The sequence below is a fragment of the Furipterus horrens genome, unplaced genomic scaffold, assembly GCF_987537825.1.
Source record: "Furipterus horrens unplaced genomic scaffold, mFurHor1.1.pri manual_scaffold_10, whole genome shotgun sequence".
Lineage (NCBI taxonomy): Eukaryota > Metazoa > Chordata > Mammalia > Chiroptera > Furipteridae > Furipterus > Furipterus horrens.
The window spans coordinates 83790294-83809478 of NW_028327180.1; the positions used below are offsets into that span (position 1 = coordinate 83790294).

The 19185-nt window shown below is 46.9% G+C and overlaps 1 protein-coding gene across 2 annotated transcripts in view; it reads right to left on the reverse strand.

The window, feature by feature from the left end:
* Positions 1 to 1450: 1450 nt before the first annotated feature.
* GLRA1 (glycine receptor alpha 1) overlaps positions 1451 to 19185 on the reverse strand; it is a 68500-nt gene continuing 50765 nt past the window's right edge. The window contains exons 5-9 of one of the 2 annotated variants that reach the window (XM_090289611.1): positions 17055 to 17137; positions 15750 to 15887; positions 14261 to 14475; positions 7739 to 7885; positions 1451 to 1741 (exon numbers count right to left, since the gene is read on the reverse strand). In XM_090289611.1, coding sequence (XP_090145737.1) covers positions 1451 to 1741; positions 7739 to 7885; positions 14261 to 14475; positions 15750 to 15887; positions 17055 to 17137 — 874 coding nt within the window. Of the gene's footprint in view, positions 1766 to 7738; positions 7886 to 14260; positions 14476 to 15749; positions 15888 to 17054; positions 17138 to 19185 lie in introns of both variants that reach the window. The other variant, XM_090289610.1, reaches the window with a different exon arrangement.

Genomic DNA, 19185 nt, shown 5'->3' on the forward strand with positions numbered 1-19185 from the left:
CTGGCCTCCCAGACCTCCCGTCTGTGGCCAGCTGGGTCCTTTAGCACATCTCCCTCCTCCTGCAACCCATTTCCTGGCCTCTCTCCTTCCTTCCTAGGGTGCTCTGGCTATCCTGGAATAGAGCTGGTATTTCAGTTAGAAGGAAAGAGGAATAGTTGTCACATGTTAAAGCTAAACAAAGCACCAAAAAGGAAAGAAAAAAAGAAGACATAAAAATATAATGGGGTCATCCCCTCAAGCTTCCCACATTATTTGCAGTATATGAAATGTCAAAATAGAATGAGCAGACTTTGTACACATTCCCATTTCTTTCCACCCGTATTTATCTAAGCTGAGCAGCTTCAGGACCACCCTTTTACCTCTTAAAAGTTCACTCTGCAGAACCACTTTATATAAATTCATTTCACCCCACTGACCCTCACCTTCCCAAATAACTCGGCTCCTCGCACTTTGAAAGAGACTTTCCAAAAAAATAGACATTTGAAAAAAGTGCATCTGTTTACAGTCAGTCTATGCATATTATTTCTTGAGATTATTACTTTGTAACCGTAAAAAAGATTGCATATTGGCAATATAATGAGAAAACCATGGTGGCCATTTCTGGTTGGAGGGCAAGAGGGGTGGGTGTTGAAGCACAGAAGCGAGGGGGCTCAGAGAGCGGCCGCGTCATCTTTAGCCTTGAGGCCAGAGGGCTGAGGCGGGCTTATCTGGATTCTCAATCCTTGGTGGGCCTCTGAAATGTCTCATCTCTTGAGTCCCTCCCTCCTCTCCTCTCCACCTCTTCCCATTGCCACTCCCCAGGCTCTGGCCACACAGCCCTCTTGAAGCAGAGGCGGAATAGGAACATGTGGCATGTGTCCCCCTGGGCCCGTTTGCAGATAGGCATGGCGTTTGGAGCGGTGTGATTTGGGACACACACCAGAGCAAGCTTATTTGTGACTGTTTCCACTCGGGGAAAAATTGTCCATCACTTCTGTGACTTTAAAAATTTAAGCAGTTACTAGGCTGATAGGTTAAGAAAAATTGTTTGTTCTTGTGGTTTTGCATTAATACTAAGCATGAATATATATCATATATTACATTGCTTTCCTGCTGCTCTGGGGCAGACCGCACTCTCCTTCCAAACAGGAAAACTGCGCAGCCCACGGACTCAAATGTTTGAAAGTTGTTCTCCCCCTACTCCCGCCCCACCCTTCCCTTCCTCTTGGCCTCTCTTCCTATATCAGAAGCCCCCCTGGCCCCCACCAGCTTACCCGTGCCGAGATAGATAGTGCCACACTCTAAGACTCATGCATCACCGCCTTTTGCTGTTGCACAGGTTGCAGAGAAAGAGAGAGCTGTGCGTGTGTGCCCCTCCCGCACCTCCACCTCTTTCTCTGGCTCCAGACTCCTGTGCTCGCCCTACTCCGCCCTCTCCCAGCCTCCCCCGCCCCACCCTGGCCCAGACCCGTCACTGGTTGTGGACGTCCTCCCTGCGGACAATCTTGTAGATGATCCAGTAGAACATGTTGAAGATGAGGAAGGCCATGGGGAAGCCGATGCGGGATATTTTGTCGATCTTCTTGGCCCTCTGGATGAAGAGTTTCCGCATCTCCTCCGGGGACTTGGACGGGGCTGGAGGGGGGTTGGTGGTGTTGTTGTTGTTGGCGCCCTTGACCGAGATGCCGTCCTTGGCCTGTAGACAGGCGGGGCCCATTCCGTAGGCAGAGAAGTTGAAGCGGCCCTCTCCGGCCTCATCCTCCTGGAACAGATTCAACATGGGGCTCTACTTAAAATAAGACAGGGGCTGGGCACCCTCCCTGCAAGGCACTCCCCTGGGGGCCAGGCCATGCCCACCTGGTTCTCCCTGCCTCCCTGCACCAGGCCAGGTTTCTGAAGGCTTTCGGCTGGCTGGGGAGCTCCGCCTTATAGAGGGGCGCCACTCGCGTGCCCAAACAGAGGCAAACCAGGGGATAGAAACGTGGCTTACAGTCTCAAGGCCTGTGTTCAAGTGTCAGCGCTTGCCCTTAGGCAAGTATGACCTCAGGCAAGTCTTCTGTGAGTCGGGGTTTATTTTATTTCATTTTTATGTGTAAGTGGGAGTAAGGGTCATCCCACTACCTCAAAAGTTGCTTTTGCCCATCAGAGGTTATCGATGAGCATGTACTCTGAACGCTGCTTTATTGGAAATCCAGGGGACAATTTGGAGAGATCCCCCGCTTTGCTTCTGTTGCCTCCTTACCCTCCTCCCCAACCCCCTGGCCCAGTTAATGTCTTCTTGTGTGTGGGTTGGGGGGAGGGGACAAATGCTTAGGAGGGAGCGAGAGCTGTGGGCCTCAGGGCCATTTCTCAAGGCAGGGAAGCCACAGCTTAGTCCTACCTCCACGTTCCCATATCCCTGGTGGCTCTGACTTCAGACCTACCTCTGGACTCGTATCAAGTCATCATTCAAGGCCCTTCATTATTTGGCTCTAACTTACCTTTACAGACTCCCCCCCCACCCCCATATGCTTCGCTCACCTGCCAGTGTTGTTGAGCTTACTGAACCATCTCTGCGCACCCCCCACCCCCCGCCTTATGACCACTACCAAGGTGCCTGCTGCCCTTATCCTTCCCAGTTCTCCCTTTCCCAGCCCATGCCGATCGTGCCCTGGTCAGAACCCTGGAGGCCCTATTGTCTGCTCTGATCATGTCCAGCTTTGTGTTTGTTCCACATGAGCTCTGAGGTGGCCCGGGGGGTCTCCGCTGAGGTCTTGATTCTGTGTGTGGCTCTGGGGAAGTTTTATCAGCTCACATTACCTTTGTAGACTGTGGGAGCTTTCAGAGGGGCAGCCCTGTCTCCTGCTTGTCCCTGGGCAGGACAGGGCCAACAGCCAACCAGCTGGTACAGGAGCTGGTGGGGCCTCTCCACCTCAACTCTTGTCACCTTATTTTGGGCCACCACCTGGGCTTGTGACCACTTTCAGACTAGTCTTCCTACTGCCTCCAGGCTGCCCCACCCCACCCCTTCTGGGTTGTTATAACAGATCTTATTGGGCATCTTTTGCCTAGAACTTTTAAGTAAGCCAATACTGACTTCAGGATAATTAAAAGCCTTATGTGGTAGACAAGGCCTTAGATAACCTGGACCCTGTGTCCTCCCAGTCCCATCTCGTGCCACTGTCTTTCTGTGCTCCAGTCCCCCTGACACATTCCCACGTACTGGAAAGCGCCATGGGCGCTCTCTTTAACTCCGGGCCTGTTCAAGTTGTCCTCTACCTGGAGCGCACTCTTAGCTGCAGCCCTGCTTCCAACTCCTTCCCTTTCACTGAACGAATTCTTACTCAGAAGCCTTCTCTGAGCCCAGTGATAGGCTAAGTGTCTCTGCTCTGTGCTCCATAAGGTCCCTGTACAGCCCCCCTCCCTCACTTAAAGCTCTTAGCACATCATATACCTTGATCAATGTCTGCCTCTCTCATTAGACTGTAAGCCCCATGCACACAGAGGTGAAGTCTATCATATTCATCGACCCCTCAACAGTAAACGAACATGTGAACAGGGCAAGATCACCATAGGCTCAGAAAGGGAGAAATTAGAAGGATAAGGGCAGCAAGCTGGGCCCAACTGTTGCTTGTCATTAATAACCTGCCCTTGCTGTAGGGTGCAGTGTCTGGAAATGTTCTCACTGGGCTCTAGCTACGTAGGGGGAGCACCAAATTAGCTTTCTATATATTGGGTTGGCCAAGAAGTCTACTACGTTTTTTCCATAAAATACAAGACATATTTTTCCTTTTCCCCAATAACTTCATTGATTTGGATATTTTGAGTATGTCAGCTATCTCCCACTATTGGCTTCTAGTGGGTAGAGGCCAAGGTTGCTTCTAAACACCTGCCAATGCATAAGACAACCCCCCAGCAAAGAATTATTTGACCAAAATATCAATAGTACCAAGAAACTTTGCAAACCACTTCTGACACATTTGATCAGTCACAGCACCTTCTCCATGTACTACACATGTTTTTTAGTGTATTTCAGTTGTGTTTTTACCTTTCTTGAAATAATAAAGCATAATTTCCTGAAAATATTGCATGTCTTCTTCCATCTTCAGTATTATAAAGGCTGTACAAAAATTCACCAATTTTGACAAGTTTTTTAAAAATGCGCGCTGATATGACAGCTGTTACAATACAATCTAACAAAGTTGTTTCGAATGAAGTTAAAGACAACTAAGCACTACTAGAGCCATTGTATGGAAAAAACATAACGGACTTTTTGGCCAACCCAATAATTTTGGGCGAACTGTTCTCTGCCTCATTTGCTAAACATGGAAGTGGAAGGGGTGGAGGTGTGTGAATTAGAGGCCCTATCTGGTTAGATGACTATCACTTTCACCTTGCAGCCAGGAGAAGGGAAATTCTCTAGACATGACTGAAAAAAGGCTTGCTATTCCTATTCTAACCAGCAGGTGGCAGGAGATGAATGCCCAGCAGCATGTGAAGCAGCTTGCGGATGAGGCAGGGGAAATTCTTTCATACTCTCTAGAACGCAGGGAGGTTGGGATTGTGCCTGCCCAGTCCAGCTCACAGAGGTTTCCTAATGCTCTGAATAATGAGGCCCACCAGGAATTAGAGAACCAGATGCTTTCTGCCCAGCAAATGGGGTAGCTTGGGAGGGTGGTGGGAGTTGAGGAGCCTGGCCAGGATCACAGTCTGAGAAACTCAGGCATGTGGCTAGCTCTTCTCCATTCACCATCCGTGGCTTAGAATCCCCTCTGCACACTTCCTGCTAAAGGGGGGCTTCTGCAGCCCGAGCTTGTACACCGCCAGTGTACAAGCCACACCAGAGGGGCTAACGCCAACGGAAGCTCTTTACAGTGAGTTCAATTCTGCATTCTTGTAGTTCCTGACATGTGGGCCAAGTTCAGAGCTCTTAGGAACAAGGTCAGGCTAATTCGAACACACACCAGGGACCAGGCAGGAGACATGGGAGTGATGAAATGAGCGGGCTGAAAAACCTCTCCAGTTAGAGGGGCTCTGGCAAACTGGATTCCCTACCCGAAGGCATCTCCAGTGCACCAGTACCACGTGGGACGTGCGTCCTGTGAGACGAGTGATGTTAGAAGTGTGATTTTTAAATGCTGGCACCTATTCCAGATTTTAAAGACATTGCTGGTGAAATTAATGATATTTTCGTGTTGACTTTGACCTTCTGGCTACTAGTTGTTGACTTCCTCCTTATTATAGTTCTTGTTTAAGATCCAATAAATGCAGGACTATTTTTATCTGCTTCAGTATGGAAACATTGATGGGTAGATAGCAACTCATGCTGTGTGGCCAGTGTTGTGAGAAGAGCCATGGGTCCTTGAGAACCCACCACCTCTGCCTTCGCCTTCAGGGTCTCTGTGGTCCTGGTGACTTGGTCCTCCTCGCTGCCATCATTTGCACAGGAGTGACTGGGTTGCTCTCTGGGAGCTCTTCCAGCACTAGCATGCTACGAGAGAGCCAGCAGGGAACTGTGCAAGAGCATCTGATCCAATCTGGCCAGTAGCCTTATCCATACTTTACCTGGCCAGAGTGAAATCATCTGTTTCCCTCTTGTGTGTAAAACTGGTAGGGATTTGGCCATGGAGGAGACAGCCTTTGGAAGGACTATAGGCCCACCACCTCACACATCTGCAGGGGGCTCCATTCACATTTTAGCCTATGCAAATAGCGCCCCCTGGAGTTGTGCAGTGCATAGTCTAGTGGTCAGGCATTACCATCTTTTAGCAGAAAGCCACTAGCCCATGGGAAAAAGGAAAAATAAACTGTTTGGTCAGTTTCTTACTTTGATTATTTTGGGAGTCAGAGGCTAGGTATCCACTGGACAGTAATGGAAGGACTAAAACCAAGGGTCATTTAAGAAGTGATTTCTGGCTTGCTACACCCAAGGTAGTGTCCTCTTCCAGTGCAGGTTATATCTAACTCCCATGGGCATTTCTGTCCTGGAATGTCTGCCTTCTGCCTGTGGTAAACTGTTAGAAGTTAATTGAATCAGATTGCTAATGTTTAAGAAACAGTGATGGAGATAGATGCCTACATAATCATTTTAATCCCTGGCACTTGCAGCAGGAACAAAAGCTACTTTGGTGTCTGATTTAATCCTCACCACAGCCCCCCTTTTGCCTGTTTTAGCCCATGTTATAGAGGGAAAACTGGGCCTGAAGGAGGCTAGCTTGAAGTCCCATACCAAACAGAGCTAAGGGGCCTGAGTCCTTTATCATAATGCAGAGCCCTTGGGTGCAGCTGAGTTTTCAGCTACGTTAAATAGGTCAACCTAAAGCTTGTAGGGCCTTGGTGTGTGGCGGGTGTGTGGTGTGGCCCGACTGGTCACAGCGTGCAGTTTCTTGATTGTTCTAATCTGTTGCTGGAAAATCTAGGCAGGCTCTCTGCCTGAATCTTGATTCATTAGCTTGTTTGTTCCTTTGTCTATTTGCTCTACAAATGCCTCGTACATGTTTACTATGTATCAGGCATTCTGTTAGGCACTAGGAATGTACCACTGAACAAGAGTGGACCTGGTCTCTGTCCTTATGGAGGTTATAATTCAGTGAAAGACATGAGCATTAAGCAATCACATCATTGAATGTATAATTATATATCAAGGCAAATGTTTGTAGGGAAGAAACCGGGTTTAATTAGAACATGACCTTTGCTAGGACACACAGCATCTTTGTGAAAATTAGAAAAAGGCCTGCCCCTCTGGGGCATATGAATTGGAAGCCTTTCCTATGGCTGATACAGTCCATGCCAGAGCATGACTTAGAGAAGCGTGTCTCGTTGGCTAGGGGCCCTTGTGGGATCCAACCTGCACGGCCACACTCGATGGCCTTATAAAAGACCCTCAGTACAGGGCCTGGGCCTTAGCTGAGGTATCAGGGGAAGATGTCTCAGCTGGGGGCTGGAAAGTGAGTGGGTTGAGGCCAAGCAGAGTGCACTGGAGGAGCAATCCAGGAGGAGAGAGGATACCTAAAGATAGCTATTTGAGGGACTGGCACAAAGCTAATGTAATTGGGGCTCAGAGAGCACGGGAGACAGTGATGTGAAGACGAGGCTCGAGAGAAGAGTAGGTTCTTTGACCCCCCCCTGGGCAAGTAGTTACGGACCCAGTTACGGAGTCAGTTTGCTCGCTCAGGCTGCGCGCTCCCAGCATTTGCTGGTTGGACTACAACCTCTGAGTCGGTTAACAGAGGTCGGAGACTTTCAGAGACAGCCTGCCAAATATCCCTTCATTCAGTCCCTCAGTGAGAGAACCCACTCGGGGGAGGATCTGGCTTGATGCCCCTTTCTTGGAGGCAGGAAGCAGAGGCCTGGACTGTGCACATTTTACTCTAACACCTCACCCTTTGTGGTGCAATTCCCCTCTGGGGCCGAGCCCACTGAGATGATGCAGCCTTGCCGAAAACACCAATAAATAGCCCTCAGCCTGCCACGCACTGGGCTTGTAGCCAGCTGTTATCCTGGCTTCGTCAGCATTTGCTCCATCAGCTCTGTCTTCAGGTGTAACCTGGTAATATCTGTAGTGTTAGTACAGTTGAAGGAGTGACTGCCTACAGATCCAATGAGGGCATTAGTTATGGGGGCGGGAGCTAGGACTGCTACGACTTTACTTCCTATTTCGTGCCTGCCTTACCCACTGAGAAGGATGGTCCAGTGAAACAAGTATCACATGACAAGGCTGCCGGGAGTTCCTCTGTTTACCACCCGTTGTCCCTCCTTAGGCAGGGACCCAAAGGCCTACCTTGTGATGTCTTCGCTTCCTCCGGAACCGGAGCAGCTCTTTGTGCTGCCGAGACACAAAGTTGACGGCAGCATACTCGAGCAGGGCGGAGAACACGAAGAGCAGGCACACCGCCATCCAAATGTCAATGGCTTTTACGTAGGACACCTGGGGTGGGGTGAGGGAAGGACACAGGGGAGTGAGGGCAGGGGAGAGAGAGATCCTAGCTACGGTGGAATGGAACACCCCTCGTCCCCCACCGCTGTCCCCTCCGCAGCTGGGATATCAGGGTGGGCAGTACAGGGCAAAACAGAACAAAAACACGCCAGGAAGGCTGGACAGAAGGGAAAACAGAAGAGCACTGAAGAGAGGAGGATGGTGTATCCAGCATTGTTATTGAGTGGAACAGAAGGCTGTGTTTAAGGGTGATAGGAACAGGATGCCATACCTAGTGTCAAAATGGAGAACGTCAGTGAGAATTGCGGGGTAAGATCTTCAAAACCTCTCTCCTCCATAAAAGCAACAAAAGAACCAGCAAAAATGGTCAGAGTCAACTTTTTTTCAGACCTCTGGTAATAGCCAAAAGCCAACAACAATCCTGTGAGCATTTATTTAAGAAAGACAGCTGAATCTCAGTTAAGAATAGCAAGCTTTGTAGTATTAAAAAAAAAGAGCTTCATTGAGATGTAATTCATATACAATTCACACATTTAAAGTGTACAATTGATTGATTTTTACACATTCACAGATAATGTGCAACCATCATCAAAGTCAACTTTGGAATTTTTATCAGCTAAAAAGAAAAAACCAATTAGTAACTTTTAGCTGTCACCCCCCTATTGTCCCAGTTCCCCTACCCTCTGTCTTAAGTAACTAACAATCTACCTTCTGTCTCTGTAAATTTATCTGTCCTGTAAACTTCATATGAATAGGATAATAAGTATGTGGCCTTTTATGACTGATTTCTTTCACTTAGCACAATATTTTCAAGCTTTATCCACATTGTAGCTTGTATCAGTATTTCATTTTTTTATGACCAAATATTTCATTGTATGTTTATAGCACATTTTGTTGATCCATTCATCAGTTGATGGGCATTTGGGTTGTTTCTATCTTTTGGCTATTATGAACAATGGTGCTACAAACATTTGTGTATAAATTTTTGTGTGGACATGTGTTTTAACTTCCCTTGGGGCTTTGTGGTATTTTAAATTGCCTTGTTTCTATCTTCCCTCCCCCAGCTCCATGCAAGCTCAGTGAGCACCACTGTCGAGGCAGCCATTGATGGATAGAACAGAAGTGGAGCTTCTTCAAAGTGCCATTCCCAGAGAATGGTCATCGTTTGACCTAACCTGTGGTTCACTGAAAGACCTCACTCACAAACCAGGCTCTCTTGTCTTGACCTGACTAGTTGCTGGCTCAGTGTGAAGAGCCTTTTCCCTGGGGACATTTGTTGAAAACAGTGACAATTGTCAAACATCTGATCAGCCTGAGGCAGTTGGTAAGAGCTGAGGCAAAGGATAGGTTGATCCAAAGATTTAAAAGGAAAAGCTAGGGAATGAGATGTCCACAGGGGGCTTGAGAATGCTTTGACACATTTCTGGAAATCTGTGTGCATGCCCAGGCGTTGTACCTGCCCAGGGAGGACCTGAGGAGACCCTTGGTGCTCCACTCTGGCTAAGCTTGATGTGCTGAGCAAGCAGGAGGTGGAGGCAAAGGACAGTTAGCTGAGTGTTGAAGTTGTGTCCTGATACCCAGGGCCCCTAGGCAAAGGCTGGGAGATTTATAGGTTCAAGTCATTCAAGGAAATCTCTGTTTAATTTTTAGCTAACTGCCAAGTTAACTTAGCAGAGACTTCAGATGTCTTGCTTCCACAGCTAAGAAAGAATACAAACACTCCAGAATTAGTTTAGAAAAGTTACTAAACAAACAACAGCAGCAACAGCACATCACAAGGGAAGAGAATCTGATTTCCAGAGATGGCAAATTAAATTTTGTAAAATGTGCAATTTTCAGCAAAAAATTATATGCAAAGAAACAAGAAATTAATGGCCCTGCAATGGACTGAATGTTTGTGCCCTGTCCCCCCACCCCACCCCCCAATTCATATATTGAAATCCTAATTCCATTGTGATGGTATTTGGAGATGGGAGCTTTGGGAAGTAATTATGTCATGAAGAGTGGACCCCTCATGAATGGAATTAATGTCTTATATGAAGAGGCCAGAGAGCTAGCTAGCTCTCCTTCCACTGTGTGAGGATACAATAATAAGTTGGCAGTTTGCAGCCTTATCTCAGACTCCCAGGCTCCAGAACAGTGAGAAATAAATTTCTGTTTTTTTATGAGCTGCCCAGTCTTTAATACTTTGTTATAGCAGCCCAAATTGACTAAGACTGGCCCATTCATAGGGAGAAAAGCAGTCAAAACATGCTATCCCTGAGGAAGCCCAGATATTGGACTTAATGGATAAAGACTTTAAATTACTTCTTTTAAATATGTTCAAAGACCTAAAGGAAACCATGTCTAAATGACTAAAGAAAAATATGAGAACAAAGTCTTGTCAAGTAGAGCATGAGAGAGAAATTATAGAAAAAGAACGAAATAGAAATTCTGGTGTTGAAAAATAAAATAAGTAAAAATTCCAACTGGAGAGGATCAACATATTTGAGCAGACAGAAGGAAGAATCAATGAACTTGGGGAAAAATAGTGAAGTTCAGGTTATCATGTCTGAGGAACAGAATAAAGAAAAATGAACAGAGTCTCAGAGACCTATGTGGAACCATCATGTGCATTAAAATATGTCTGAAGGATAGAAGAGAGAGAGAAAGAGGCAAAAAGAATATTTAAAGAAATATAGCCAAAAATGTCTCCAAATTTGATATAAAACACCACACATCTAAAAAGCTCAGTGAACTCCAAGCAAAGTAGGCTCAAAGAAATCTACGCCTAGACACAGAGTCTTAAAAGAGGCAAGAGAAAAGCAACCCATCACATACAAGGGATCATCAATAAGAGTAACAACTGATTTCTCATAGAAACCATGGGGTCTGGAAGGCAGATGAAAGATGACCTAAATAAATGGGACTACATCCCATGTTCATGAATTGGAAGACTTAATAATGTTAAGATGGCAATACTCCCCAAATTCATCTACTGACTCAATGTATTTTTATTCAAAATTCCTTTTTCATTGTTGCAGAAGTTGACAAGCAAGAAATCCAGAATAGCCATAGCAATCCTTAACACAACAAAGTGGGAGAACTCACACTTCCCAGTTTCAAAACTATGACAAAGCTACGAAATGAACAGTGTGATGCTGGCATAAGGATGTACGTCAGATCAGTGGAACAGAATTGAGAGTCCAGAAATAAACCTATACATCTACAGTCAGTTATTTTGGACAAGGATGTAAATTCAGTGGAGAGAAAGAACAGTCTTCTCAACCAATGGTGCTGGAACATTTGAATGTTTACATGGGAAAGAGTTATATCCCTGCCTTATATAACCCATAAAAATCAAAGTGCATCAAAACATAGACTAAACTATAAAACTCTTAGAGTAAAAACTAGGTGTAAATCTTTGTGACCTGGGTTACACATTAGTTTCTTAAAGATGATAAAGCACAAGCAGCAAAAGAAAACAGATAAATTTGACTTCACCATAATTAAAAACTTTTGTGTATAAAGGACATTGTGAATCAAGTGAGAGAACAACCCATAGAATGAGAGAAAATATTTTCAAATCTTATATTTGATAAGGGTTTAAAATCCATGATGCACAAAGAAGTATGACAACTCAGAAACAAAGAGAGAAATACCCCAATTAGAAAGTGGGCAAAGGATTTGAGTAGACATTTCTCCAAAGAAGCTATAGAAATGGTCAATAAGCACATGAAAAGAATGTTCAACATAAGTAGTCATTAGGAAAATGCAAATCAAAACCACCGTAAGATACCACCTTATATCAACTAAAATGTCTATAATAAAAAAGATACAATAACAAGCATTGGTGAGGATGTGGAGAAATTGGAACTCTGGTAAGATTATAAAACGGAATAGCCAATTTGGATAATAGTTTGGCAAGTCCTCAGAAAGTTAAGCATATAGTTACTATTCACCATATATATAAAACCTGTCTACACAATAGCTTGTACACATATGTCCATAGCATTATTTATAAGAACCAAAAGTAGGAGTAACCCAGATGTGTACCAACTGAGGAACAGATAAACAAAATGTGATATATTTATATAATGGAATATTATTCAGCTATAAAAAGGAGTGAAGAACTGATACATGCTACAATGTGGATGAACCTTGAAAACATTATGCTAAATGAAAGAAGTCAGTCATAATAGCACACATATGTATGATTTCATTTACTTGAGATGTCCAGAATAGGTGAATTTATAGAGATAGAAAGTAGATTAGTGGTTGCCAGAGGCTGGGAACAGGGAGTAACTGGTGATAAGTATGGGGTTTCTTTTGGGGGTGATGAAAAATTGATGGTGGTGAAGCTATACAACTTTGCAAACATATTAACTGCCACTAATTTTATGCTTTAAAAAAAAAGTGAATGGGGAAGAATATGAGGTTGAGTGTTAACAGCCAATGAAACCGAGAGTGAGTCTAGTGTTAACATGAGTGGAGCAGACATTTTTTTTTTTTTTTTTTGATAATTAAGGAATTTTAAATGAAGGTTTTATATTAGATGAAATTATGGAATTATTTCAAATTTAATAATAATTATTCAATTAATGTTAATTTTTTAGATGCGATAATATCATTGTGATCCTTATTCTTTATTGTCATGATGTCCGTAGCTTTCAAATGCTTGAGCAAAAATTTCATCTGTCTATCTTCTTACCCACCTACCTATCTGTATGTAGAGAGACAGAGATAAAGTAAATGAGGCAAAATGGTAACAATTGGAATCCAGGTGAAGGGTCTTATGGTGTTCATTGTGTATTATTTCAAGTTTTCTGTATCAAAAGAGAATGTTAGGTGTGGCGTTAATGGGACATTGAGCAGTATGTTGCATTTAGCGTAAGGCTGGAGGGAGCAGAGTATGTTTCTGGCATTAATAGCAGAGCCGAATGTCGCATCGAGTGTTGAGTGAATAAACAGAATGTGTCTCTGATGACAGCAGGGGAGGTAAGAGAAGGCAGTGCCTAGCATTGGAAGGAGAACAGCAGAATGAGGCATCCAGCATTCAGAGCTAAGGGGGCAGAATGTTGGATTTCGTGTGTGGGTGAGCGGACGAGTATGCGGTGTTTGGCATTAATAGTAAATGAAGCGGAACATTATGTCTGATGTTAGAAGTGAATTAAGCAGAATGTGAGGTCTAGTGTTAACAGTGAAAGGAACAGGCTGGTACATTTACTTTGAAGGTGACTGGAGGAGAATTAGCGCCTGCTGTCAGTAATGAATGAAGTGGAATGCTGTGTCTGGCGTTGGAGGAATGGAACGGAGTGATGCTGTGTCTAGCATGGAATGAATGAAGCAGAGTGTGCATCTGGCATTACTAGTAAATGGAGTGAAATGTGGTGTCTAGGGTTAGTCGTGAATGGAGCAGCCTATGGTTCAAGAATTAATGGTGAATGTAACGGAATGTGGAATTTAACATTAGAAATATAAGAATCAGATTGAGGAATGAGCAGAAAAGGGTCAACATGACAGGCATGAGGCTGATATCTTATGAAGGACCTGCTTGCAAGGCTGGCCCCTGGATGACATCTGGGAACTTGGGGTTGGGGAGGGGGTGTTTCCACTTTCCCTAACTGCTAAGTATGTCTGGACTGCTTGTACAAACAATATGGTTTGTGCTGAACATCTTCTTTCTTTCTGGGAGTCTGGAATTCTGGTGTGTGCTAGGCACCCAGCACCCAGTAAACATCTTTGATACCGAATCTTAAATGCATCTTAAAACAATTTCTCTTTCTGTCTTTCTGTCCAGAAACGCCTCACATTTTTGCTGCCTCTTGTTGCTGGGGTAAGAGGGTGCTTTATGTGGCCCCTTGGGTTCCTCCGGCCTCTGCATGTGTCCGTTTTCCTAATCACCTAGCTGTGTATCCTGAATATCACTGTAAGAAGTCTCAGCCTTGAGACAACTAGGTGCTGAGTCTGTGAGTCCTGTCAAATCTCTGAACATGGGGTGCTCTTGGAGATCCCCAACACAAAGTACTCCTATTAATGGTGAAAGGAGAGGAACATTGTGCTTAGCACTAAAATGAGCAGAGGAGTTGATTGTTAATAGTGAACAAAGCAGAATGGGTGTTTACTGTTGGTAGAGAACGGAGCAGAATCTGGCTGGTGACTATTTTCTTCACTTTTTCTCTTTCTCTTCTTTCTTTTTGTTCTTTTTTTTTCTTGTGTTTTTATTAAACATAACTTAAATCTTGAGGAAAGTTTAGATGGATCAGAGTGCTGGATCCTGCCGAGTACGGTAGATGGAAAAATAGTGACTAATTCCTCACGGTCGCCTGTCTCAGGCAGGGGAGGGAGGTGAGCGGGTGCTCTGTGCTCATGGGCAGTGGGCCTCACCTTGGGCAGGGACGCTCGGGAGCCAGAGCTCTGGGTGGTCATGGTGAGCACGGTGGTGATGCCCAGGCCCACGCGGGCTGGTGCAGCATCCATGTTGATCCAGAAGGAAATCCACGAGAGGATGACAATGAGCAGGCTGGGAATGTACATCTGGATCAGGTAGTAGCCCATCTGCCGCTCCAGGTGGAACCGGGCCTCAATGCAGGTGAATTTACCTGCAAGACATTGTAGTGAGAAGGCAAAGTAGCCTAGCGGGTAGAAACAAGACTTTGAGGGCAAAAGGATTGCGACCGGAGTCCTGGCTCTGCCCGACACTAGCTGTGTCCTTAGGCAAATGTTTGAATCTCTCTGTGTCTCCCTTGTCTTGTCCATGGTAACTGGGGAGAATGATGATGATGACAGTAATAATAATAATATAACAATAGTAATAATGCCTACCTCACATGTTTACTCATATGGTTACTGTGGTTACAGTGATGAGAGAGTGAGATGGTGCCTAAAAGAGATTTGCGCATCCTCACACATCATTAGTGCTCAGGAATGCCCGTTGCCATCATCCTCATCATCACTGTTCTATTGCGAAGAGTGGGCCTAAGTGCACGATTCTCTCCCCTCCTGCCACTGTTCTTCCCCAAACATGACTTGATGCTCTTCCTTTTCTTCCTTCTCTGCGCACACAAGAAGGCCCCCCTGACCTGCAGGGAAAGCTCAGACTCTTTACTCCGCCCTGCACGGCAGAGCTGTTTCCCAGCCCATTTCCCGTCCTTCTTCACCGTAACCGCCTCCCCCTACACTCTCCCGCTTGCCTTGAGCGTGTTTGCACACTTGGTCCTGCCCGTCCGTCTGCCTGCAGTGCCCTACTTCCTCCTCGCAAGCAGCCGGGGAAACCCTCCTGCTCCTCCCTGGGAGTTCCACCGAGAGGTCTCCGCAGCACAGCGCCCCTTTTCCCGCGTTTGTTCCTTCAGCTCTGAGCTAGAGAGCTGAGCTAAACAGGGTGGTCCCCACCCCCTTGCAGCGGACGGTCGAGTGGACCTTTTCCGACTTCACTGTTCGCCAGCCTTCAGTGCCACCTCTCAGCTCCCTCCTGCTGAGCTCTAATGTGAGCATTCGCTGTGCCTTGGTGCTATCAGAAATGCCAGTTCCTCTGTGACAGAGACGGCTACATGTCCCCCCAATGGCAGCTCTTCCTTCTGCCTTAGAAACCGGGTCCATTTTGAGTCAGGCACACTGCTATGGGGAACGAAGACTGTATCTCCCAGCTTTCTTTGTAATGAGCTGTGGCCTAAGCCTCAGCTCTCACAGGAACAAAGTGTCAGAGCCACGTTTTGGTTTCAAAGAATATTCTCGTAACCACCAGTAATAAATACATAGCTATGTCCATCATGAGTATGATCTGTGGAAGCAATGACTGAATGAATGTTTGAAACGATCTCTGGCCCCAGTTGGGAGTGGGGGGTGAGACCTGAGGAGGGTGGCCCTTTGCACCTACCTGTGTTGTAATGCTTGGTGCAGTATCTCAAGTCCTTCTCCTCCTTCAGGATAAACTGGGGCAGAGTGAGCCCATCTGCCACCTGCACGGCTCCCTGCTCCTGCCACTCAAAGATGAGGTCATTCATGGTATATCCAACTGGGACGGGATCAGAAGAAGGAGCAGTCAGCACCCAGAAGCGCTTATTTGAGGTGAGTCAGGGTTGGTTGGGGTTAGAGGCAGAGAGGCACCAGACACTCGGTGGAACTCATGAAACCACGTTGCTTCCCCCTCCCACAAAGGAGCTTAACTCTGGGTTAATTGTTTACATTTACCCCACTATCCTTCTTCCTCTCTTCCCACTGTTCCCAGCCTCCTACCTTAGCTCCTCCTGTTGCCCTCTTCCCCTCACCTCCATGGTCAAGTTCAGTTGACATCTGCTGTCTGTGCCTGTACACCATCCTTCCAAGTTCTCTCTTCTGCTCACAGTACTTTCCTCGGGGGAATGGCTCAATGGTATGCTATTGTGGTGGGCTTATCATTTGGGGACCAAAGTGTGAGATGGTGACTCAACCAGAGCCATCAGACTCTGCCTCAGGACTTTAACTCTTGAGTCAGGAAAGGTTTTAGAGTTGGCTGGTGCTGATTCCCTGCGGAGGTGATGCTCCAAGGGGCCCATTAGTTAGTTCATGCTGCCTAAATGCTCTGCCCTGGCTTCTGTACTTTTGGTTTCTCCGAAAAGTCCATGAGGAACCTCCATGTCCTTCCATTTAATTATATTTTAAAATTAGATTCCTCTCTGGGTTTACAGTCAAAGGATCCAGCTGCCTACCCCATCTGTTAACATCCTGGTTCACTTGCTGTCCGTAAAGCCTTCTCCAATACTGTCTCTTTCCCAATCAGAGGGAAGTCCTCTTTCTGCCCTGAGGCCGCCATGTCTGGTACTTCCTATAGCACACATGCCACTTGCTGCTCTGTTTTAGCCTGTCCGCTATCTCCCCTGCCGGACCGAACATTCCTGTGAATTCAAGGACCGTGACTTATTCAAACTATTTCTCCTTCATTCCTGGAGAGTGTGTTCACAAGGGACATGGGACAGCGCCTCTTGGGAGAAGGCTGCCGGCTCCGGAGCTGGGCCTCAGGCAGTGTGAGGGGAGTTACAGCTCTAAAGCATTTTCTAAGAGCAAGCCCCTCATCTGCTATTTTGAGCTATTACAGTAACCTCCTGGGGTCCAGTGGTTAGGGGCAGCTGTGTGGGAATTTCTGCCAGTCCCGTGAGTAATAAGGAGTCTAGAGCTTTCTCAAGGCCTCAGGTAAGGGACTCACAGCTTTCCAGTTGCATGATACAGGTCTGGACGTCCATGGGGAAATTCTTCAAGTCCATGGGGCAGGCCAGTGTCAGGGTGATTCTGGGAAGAGAAGGGAGCCGAGTGATGCCGGGCCCACAGACCAGGGAGGCTGTGCTTCCATTCTAGGTACTACGAGAAACCGGTTCACTAGGAGAGGTCAAGGGTCAAGGAGGTTTGAACCAAGAAGGTATATTTCTCCACTTCACATATGTAAATGGAGGCTCAGAGAGATCAAGTAGGTTGCATAAGGTCACACGGAGTTGGGGGAACTTCTGTGTTTCTTTGGGGTCTGTCTGGTTTCTAGAGGCCTGCCTTAGCAAGGTGCCCGAAGCTCTGTAGGCTGGGTTCCCCCACCCCTGCTCTTCTGCAGAGACAGCAGGCAGGGGCAGAGCCTGAATTTTCAGTGGAGCAGCACCAGGCCTCGGGCATTCCCAGGGCTCTGGCAGCAGGTGCCGTGAGCAGTTCTCAGCTGCCTCCCTACAACCCGTAGGTTCATCAAAAGTCATTTCCAAAGGCCTCCTGCCTTCTGGGTGTCCAAACACAGCTGACACACATCTGTGGGCTCATGCTGGGTCAGCTGGGAAGTGGTGGGCACCCCCGGCTTCTGGGCGAGCTGTTGATTTTGAGTTGTTCACCCCTTGCAGAGGGCTGCAGCCTCAGACCCAGCGGAAGTCCCCTTGGCAGAATCCGAGGTCAGCACTCTGGCTGGGATACAAGGCTTCAGTGGGAAAGGCTCTGCCAACATCTGAGCACCTGCCGCAGGGACCGGAGAAGAAAGGCTCTCAGAGCCTCAGGTCATCAGGCCAACTCCCTCACTGGACAGGTGAGAAAGCTGAGGCTCAGGGAGGGACAGGTAGGGACTCATGTAAGGTCCCACAGCAAGCTGATGGCGCAGGCAGGATTTAAAACCATGTCTCCCAGCCTTGGGATGCTGGCTCACGTGTTGGCTGGCAGGCTTTCCAGCCCTGCTGCCCCGAAAGGCGCCAAGTGGGTGGCAAGGTAGTGGCACTTGGTGCTGGCACCTCGGCTGCACACGGTGAGACACCAGGCCCACATGAACTTCCTCCCTCCAGCTCACACCCCAGCTCTGGGGGTGGGTCCCTTTAAGCACAAAGTAGAAGCAAGAGGGGGAAAGGGGAAGGGAAGGGAGGGGAAGATGAGAGAGAAAGGAGTGGGGAAGTGAACGCAGGTGATTTCTGAAGAGAAAAGCCCCAAAATGGAGCAGCTGTCACACTGGGTTAATTTCCTGAAGTTGAATGACCTCGGGAATATCACTTTCTGCTGATTTGTCCCCCTGTCATGCTGCACGGGGGCTTAGCTTCCCAGATGCGAAACTAGCCTGCAGCTGCAAAATCCATCCAGGGTGACCCTCCCCCGCCCCCACCACACAGCCAGCCAGACATGGCCTTCCCATCAGGATGTGCACTGGGTGGCGTGTGCTGCCAGGTGGGGAAGGCAACTTCTGCCTCTTGCTCTTCCCAGCCTGCCCCTCTGGGGCGCCTCCTCTTCCTGCAGAGACTTCTCACAGGGCCGTGCAGACTCTCCCATGGGCCTGGACATTTAAAGCTCATCTCCTAAGGGAAACAGAAAAACTTATTCCCCTGAAGAAGGGGTGGAGGGGTGGTCATTTAGGACCAGTGCTCCCCTTTAACCTCTTTCAATAAAAATATCCCCATTTATTTGTCAAATATCTGAGTGTCTGTTGAATGCTACGCCCCTGTTCTTCAAGGTTCTGAGTGGGCACTGGATTAGCTGTGGGAACTTTGGTAAGTTACTTAAACTTTCTGATCCTCACTTGTCTAATCTGCAAAATGGGCATAATAAAACCTACTTTATGGGCTGTTAGGAGGATTAGACATCCTCTCTGTAAAGTACCCAGCCTGGTAAGTAAGTACATTCTCAGTGAATGTTTCCTTTGTAAGACTCACATGGACATTGGTCGTTATCTTCCTGCCCTGGGGGAAAAGATTGGAAATTAGGTGGGGATGGGTAAGGGGAGACTGACCAGTATCTGCAGTAAGGTGGGGATGGGAGACCCAGCTCCCTAGACTCAGCGCAAGGTATGGAGGAGGGAAAGCATCTCCAGAAGGGGCACAGCAGTCCCGGCT